General features: G+C 54.6%; 1 protein-coding gene across 2 annotated transcripts in view; it reads left to right on the top strand.

Moving 5' to 3' along the window:
- Window positions 1-935: 935 nt before the first annotated feature.
- The window catches only part of Smtnl2 (smoothelin like 2), a 22,064-nt gene continuing 15,777 nt past the window's right edge, over window positions 936-7,222 (top strand). Inside the window, exon 1 of one of the 2 annotated variants that reach the window (XM_031353572.1) lies at window positions 936-1,415. In XM_031353572.1, coding sequence (XP_031209432.1) covers window positions 1,026-1,415 — 390 coding nt within the window. In that variant the 5' untranslated portion in view covers window positions 936-1,025. Of the gene's footprint in view, window positions 1,416-2,396; window positions 2,632-7,222 lie in introns of those variants that run through there. The other variant, XM_031353573.1, reaches the window with a different exon arrangement.

Genomic DNA, 7,222 nt, shown 5'->3' with positions numbered 1-7,222 from the left:
CACTGATGGGGAAACACACACACACACACACACACACACACACACACACACACACACACACAGTAGGCCTGGGAGGATAGAAGGGGTATTTTATATTTTACCATCTACATCACTCTTTCTGATCTCAGAACTGGTGCAAGAAATCCCAAACAAAAGTGTTACAGGTGGGGGGCTGAAGTGCCGGCTCAGCAGTTTAGAGCGATCTTTTGCTCTTTCAGAGAAGCCCCAGAGCTCGGCTCCCAGCACTCACATGGTGGCTCACAACTATTGAAAACTCCAGTTCTAGAGGATCCTGACACCACCTTGTGATTTTTTTTTTTTTTTTTTTGGTGGGCACCACATATGCTGTGTAGATGCAGACAAAACACTCACATATAAAATCAGATAAATATGTTTTTAAAAAAGTCTCACAAGTGAGTATTTGCGAACTGGATGGTACTGGTGGTGACTGGAGATGCCTACAAAGGTGAGTCAGAGCGGTTATGGTGTGTGTGTGTGTGTGTGTGTGTGTGTGTGTGTGCAGTTGCTGCGGTTCCCTGAACAGGCAAAGAGTCCCAAGAATCCCAACCAAAGTGGACCTACAGGGAATGTATAACTCTCCTGGTTGTCGTTCCTCGAGTAATGTCCTTTCGAGGGTCTTCTCCCAAGATTTTTCCCCGGGCTGTACACCACTTCTCTGGGGTCAAGGGGGTATGGGACTCCTTACTCCCCCAGGGATCCACATCCCTGCAAAGCAGAGAGGGTGAGCTCTCAACTAGTGCCTCCGGGGGCCAGGCATCCCGCACCCGACTGGCGAGTCCCCAGGGGCGGGGTGTCCCGGAGCGGGCTGTCCCGCCCCCTCGGCCCCGCCTCCCCACTCAGCGCCCAGTCCTGGGACTCTAGGGGTCTGCCCCGCCCTGCTCCCGCCCCTCCGGCCGCCCCTCAAGCTCAGCCAGCCACGGCCCGCCAGTCGTCGTTAGGAGCTGCAGATCTCTAGTCGTCTCCCGCGTTCTGCTGGCTGTCCGATCGGTGCGCTCCGCTCGCCCATGGAGCCGACCCCCGACGCCGAGGAGGCGCACACGGTGCGCGAGGCGCTGGGCCGCTACGAAGCGGCTCTGGAGGGTGCGGTGCGTGCGCTGCACGAGGACATGCAGGGGCTGCAGCGCGGCGTGGAGCGGCGCGTGGCAGAGGCGCTGCGCCTGGCCGGCCCGTTGGCTCGCACTGTGGCCGAGCTGCAGCGGGACAACCAGCGGCTGCAGGCGCAGCTCGAACGCTTAACGCGCCAAGTGGAGGCGCTGGGCTTGGCGACTGGTGTATCCCCTGCACCCGGCACGCCCAGTCCCCCTCCTGCGGCCACAGTTACAGACCGCGCCCCCCGCCTGGGCACTGCACGCTTCTCCAGTCATGCCACCTTCTCCCTGTCCGGTCGAAGCCCGGTGAGCCCCGGGGGTGGGGCGCGAGGGGTGTGAGCGACTAGGAGCGTGCCTGGGGGTGTAGGGTTGGGAAGTTGGTGCCGCCCATCAGCTCCGAGTGCGTGCGCTAGCGAGCGTCCTCTAGTCTGAGAGCTATACCTCCACCTGCCGCTGGGACTTGGTAACCCGGATTACATTTAGTTCTCCAGAGCTGGAAAGGACAGGAGAAACATTGTTTTAGTAGGCCCTCTGCACCTGTCTTGCACCTCTCCTTTCTTTGGATCCGGGTGTTGTTTTTGCCTTGAGATCTGCCCTCTCCCATTTGTCCCATGAGTTTTAAGAGTTTGGACACCGAGGTTCAGTCTTTTGAGAGTTGCAAGTTGGAATGGTCAGCGACCTCTACCTGCCCCCTTTACTGGTTTTGTTCACACGTCCTGTGTGCTGCTTCACTGAGGCCTGACCGTTCCGGTTGTAGATTAACCCCGATTAAGCTGCGTGTGTGTGTGTGTGTGTGTGTGTGTGTGTGTGTACGTACGCGCGCGTGCGCGAGCGCGTATGTACGTGAACGCACTCTGGTCCGGACTGCTCAGCAACTGTTTGGGAACTCACATTGCAGAGGGCAGTCCCTTTACTGGAAACGGCGAGGGGGAACTGGCCTTTAGCTGTGTCTAGATTTCTGGGGTCAGTAACTGGGCAGAAGCTGGTGTGGACCAGTCTTACTACATTGGTCACGACCTCCTAGGGTGGCAGAGGCTGGTTAGAATGTTTTCATGGTGTGTGCAGTGGCCCTTAGGTGGGAATTTCCATCCTGATCCGGAATTTGCTTGGGGGAGGCGGGGGGAGGGGGATGCGTTTCAAGGGCCAGGGTCTGAGTATACTGCATCTGCCCCCCCCCCCCCCCCCAGCCCCCCACCCCCACCATCTTGGTGTGTTCCCAAGGCCCTTAGATCTACTGTGGGCCTCAGCAGGAGGACATCAGATAAGTCCTTGTCCCTGGAGGTCTCTCAGCCTGGGTGGAGGTGACCCCAGACTGAACAGTGGCAAAAGAGTGAGCACAGATGTCCTGCTCCAGACTCTGTCCCGTTTGCACTGGGTATTTGAGGAGGGCGTGGTGATGGAAGCTCTGCTCTTGCTGTGTCTGTTGCGAATGGGAACACTCACTCTGCATGCTGCCTCAGAGTGGCCAGAAGTGCTCACAAGCCAGAGTGCAGCCTTCAGGTGTACGAGGAAGGCCCTCCAGGTTAGCAGAGAAACTGGGCTTCGGGGATGGGGGCAGAACTCCTGGTGTTCCAGTGTTCCACACGAAGTGTCTAGAAATATGGGAACACTTGAATCTGTCCTATGAGTCTGCATGCCTGTAGTCTAAAACTGCTACTGGGAGTGTCACATGTGCCAAATACATTGTGCCTTCATTTGCTGCTGAAGTTTTAATATCTATTTGTAACTTGTGAAGGCAGCTGTTCAAGTTTAAGAAAAGCAATCTGAGTCCCGTGGGGATTTGTACATGCGCGAGTGTGCATGTGTGTGTGCGTGTGAGAGTATGCATGTGTGTATGTGCGTGAGTGTGCATGTGTGTTTGTGTGTGCGTGCTTCTCTAGCTGTGACTTTTGTAAGTGGGAATTTGCCATTACTCACCAGGTAGAGGAATTGGGGAGCTCTGTGGGAAGGAGCTGGGCCCTCCTTGATCCTAGCACCTACTCTTCCTCAGGGATGTATGGTGGGTTAGAGGGTGACTGGAAGAGTTTGTGACTCTTCCCTGGGAGATGTGAACAAACATCTCTCCCCTCCAAAGATGTACCCAAGACTGGCTCGGTGAGCTAATTAGTTTATTGGGGTTATTTACAGGAGCATGGGTAACTCAAAGGCCTCTGTAACATCAAAAGCCCACACTAGCAAGGGTGGTGCCTCCTACAGCTGCACCATGTGCAGGCAGCTCCACCAGTCTTCCCTCTCCATCCGCTGTTTCATTGTTTCACTGTTCATCTAACCTCAGGGAGGGACCTGGTGAGTCTTGTAGCTTTCTGAGTTTCCAAGTCGTCCCCCCCCCCCGTGTTCAGTGAGTTTTCTGAGTTTTATGAGCCCCCCCCTTCCCTCTGAGAGGGAATGTCTCAATTCTAAGGAATTAGGCCCCGTAGGCAACTTAACTGTGATGGTCCGAGCAGAAGGGATGAGTCAGGTGAGCTGCCTGGGACAGGAGCTCCAGAGTAGGAGTCAGCAGACAGGGTGCTCTTTGGACATGAAGCAGAGGTAGAGACTTAAACTGGGGGAAACTTGTGGAAGAGGGTCAGCAAGGATGCTCTAGTCTCTTGGAACTGAGGACAAAGGCTGAAGAGAGCGGCACACTAGTCTGAGGACCTGAAAAAACATTCTGGGGCAACAAGTAGCAACTGTAGCTGAACTTATGGGTGGAGGATGGCCCTTCTCCAATTGGACCAGAGGGCCTAAGGCTAATTAATTACCCTTGCCTGACCCCCAGAAGTACTCCTCACAGGAACACCCACACAGGCTCTGAGCTAGTTTGTGGTAGTGAGTACTGTTTGTCTACGAACAAGGATGGTGGACAGAGTCCCAGATAGGTGCTTGAAGGAGGGCTGTCTGGTTTTTCATAGTCTGTGTCTGTGGCAGGGGCCTTGGTGTGAGGGTCCCATCCTGTGACTCCAAGCCAATGGCGGCTGCCCCTCTTGGTTTGTAGCCAGATCTTGTGGAGATAGGTATTGTACCACCCACCTATATGGGGACTAGAGGTGGGTTGTACTCAGCATGTAAATGTTCGGAAGGGGTTGATCAGTTCAGTCACTTTTGAACACACAGACTTTAGAAGCATGTGCCTAGGAGGTGGTGAGATGGTCCTGAAGCCTTGGAGGGAGAGGACAGATAGGTCAGTCTGATGAAATAACTAGGGAGGACGCTCTGCAGGAGGGCTAGGGACAAACCCTTAGCTTAGAGCTGACAGGAGATACTCTGAGACATCTGCTCTCAGTTAGGCCTCAGTTTCCCTGCTTTTAAACCAAGGCTTGAGGAGGCTGGGGTGATGGTGGGGGTGGAGAGATTGCTCAGTGATTTGAGAGTGCATGCTGCTCATGCAAAGGACCTGATTTCCATTTCCAGCACCCATGCCAGGCAGCTCACAATTGCCTGTAACTCTAGCTCAGGGGGGGGGGATCAAATCCCTCTGTCCTCTGCAGGCACCTGCACCTCACCCCATGCATATAATTAAAAGTAAAATAATAAACCAAGGGAGATTGTCTCAGCTCCTTTGGGCCCAGTGCAGTGAGCAGGCTAGGCCATTAGTGCCCAGTTGATCCGGTTAACAAAACCACTGCTGTTGTTGTCTGTCTGAGAGAAGGGAACTGGGAGGCTAGGATCCTGGGGTGGCTGGCTGCAGCCTGAGGTCAGACCTGGGCCCAGGCGGCTGGCAGTGCATTGCTCCCTGGAGATGTCATCCTCGGCTAAGCTGGAGCTGCTGGCTCCCCACTGGTCAAAGCAATACAGTCCCTCAGTAATAACTTCCAAGAGCCGAGTGTCAGAGGCCCCATGGTGAGAGAAAGCAGACTCACCTTATCTGCTTGCCTTTCCCAGAGCCAGTGTGATAAGGGGGCTTAATCCTTTGGGGAGACGTTTGGATCGAGTACTCTAAAGCTGTGGTGTGAGTGGAGATGGTCTGGGGCAGCCATTTTAACTATCCTAAGGAGGGGTTCTGCCTTGTGTGGGTTGCCCAGAGCCCACGTATGAGCTCCTGTCTCCCCCGTGGATCAGTCTGGCAATGCTATTCCTTCCCTCAAAAGAAAAAACAAAGCTTTCCAATAAGAGGGTCTCATCTTTCAGTCCCCAAAGCCACATTTATCTCATCCCCTGCCTCCCCCTCTGAATTCCCCTGGCTCCCTCACAAGGCACCTCACGTCTCTAAAACAGAGAGCTGAGACAGGAGACTGTGGGAGGAGGAGGCCAGCTCAACAGGACCCGCCCCCATCCCTGTGGCTCAATTGGTGTAAGCTCTTAGTGGGCTCCCCAAGCCATGCAGAGCAAGACAGTGGCTACGTGGGGAACAGATCAGTAGCCTCGGCATGGGCAAGGGCTTAGGACGAGATCTTGCTCCTGCCCAGCTAGGCTCAGCCCTTTTCCTTTTGTGGCTTTGTCATCTTGTGAAGGTCCCACTGGGTGTTCATCTCAGGCTTTATGCCTTCCTGCCATCTGGCTAAGATGCGCCTAGAGGGACTTATCCCCTGGGATATAACACTTGCTATGAGTTATCTTCTGCAGGGACAAGGTGCTTTGTGGACAGAGCTCTGGGTGACAGGGAAGAGACCCCTGGCCTCAAATGTTAACTTGATCACTGTCTACAGCCATTGTTTAAGTTTGAGAACCTCCTTCTCCTACACCAGGTTCTGTTCCCTCTCTGTTTAGTGATGGATTAGAGCTTATTTTACAATAGTCCCTTGGCCTGAAATGTAGCCGAGCCCCTTTTCCAGGCCAGAAGTGGTTGCAGTTTTGGGCTGGAGGAGTCCGGAGGCAGGGGAACCTGGGAATATTGGCTCAGCCCTATATCTGACCCTGCTCTCTGTAGAGACCCCTTAGCAGGAATCTGGCTTGAGATCCTGATCCTAAGATGTAGAAGCTACTTGTGTCTGGTTCACTGGGGTACTGTTGGGGACGGGGGTGTGTGTGTGGGGTAGAGACTCGTAATGTGCAGCGGCAGGTGTCGTTGTAGATACTTGCATTCCTGGGAAAATGATTTCACCATCAGTTTGCCCTTTGAGGCCCTTGTCTAGACCTGTGGAACCTGTTAGACAAGAGTGGGGTGGGTCAGGGGGGGGGATACAGAGACCCCAGAGCTGCTGCTTGGCCTCTGGGACCTTGGAGGATGGGCTTCTAGCTGGAAAGGCTGCTTCTCTTTCTGCTGCTGACTTAGCACTAAGGCTTCTAGAGGTGCCCTTCCCCGCAAGTTCTGGAGTGCAAGGGGCATCAAATATCTTGTGATCCTGAGGGTGGGCTTGCCTCTCCCGCCTTCCCTCTTATCAGAAATTGAGGGGGAGTCTCCTGTCTAAATGCCAGGGGCTCTGTCCTCTGTTGCCTCCCCAGGACCCTGCCTTACAGATGGTTGCCTCACTCCACCAGAGTGTGTTAGCCTATTGGGGTAGCCCTGCCTCTTCATACTGGGAAAACAGGGGTCCCCTTCCCTGGCTCCTCACATGATCAGGCCTTGCCAGTTAGAGGAGCATCTGTATGAGAGGCCCATAGATTCCCTCCCCCAGCTTGCCCCTTGCCCTGCCCTCCATACCTCTGATCCAGTTTCTGCCACCACCACCAGTGACCTCTCCTTGGCTAAAACACAAAGGACACATTTTCTCATCTTGACTTTCTTTTCCTTGACCTCAGGCTCCCTTTGGGCAAGCTTCCTTCCCTGGCTCTCTCAGCCTCCTGCTGGGTCTCTTCCCACCTCCCTGGCTGCTCTGCTTTCCTGGCTGAGAGCCTTCTCTCCTTAAGATGCAGGTGCTTATCTGCAAGGCTCCCCGGAGGTGGTGGAGGCCATCAGTGTTTCTTTCCTTGTTTTACACTAGGTCTCAGATATGCTACCTGATGTCCCCGGTGCCTCTTACACCATCTTCCCAAAGTTGAAGACTTGGCCCACCCCTTCCCAATAATCCTCATCAGACTTTCATGTTACTCAGGCCTGGGTTTTGAAGAGGTTTGGCATCCTCCCTCCCTCCCTCCTCCCTTCCTCCTTCCTTCCCTCTCTCCCTCCCTCCTCTCCTCCCTCCCTCTCTCCTTCCCTCTCTCCCTCCCTCCTTCCCTCCTTCCCTCCCTCCCTCCCTCCCTCCTTCCCTCCCTCC

The sequence above is a fragment of the Mastomys coucha genome, unplaced genomic scaffold (genome assembly GCF_008632895.1).
Source record: "Mastomys coucha isolate ucsf_1 unplaced genomic scaffold, UCSF_Mcou_1 pScaffold5, whole genome shotgun sequence".
Lineage (NCBI taxonomy): Eukaryota > Metazoa > Chordata > Mammalia > Rodentia > Muridae > Mastomys > Mastomys coucha.
This window is presented reverse-complemented; position numbering and strand designations above follow the sequence as displayed.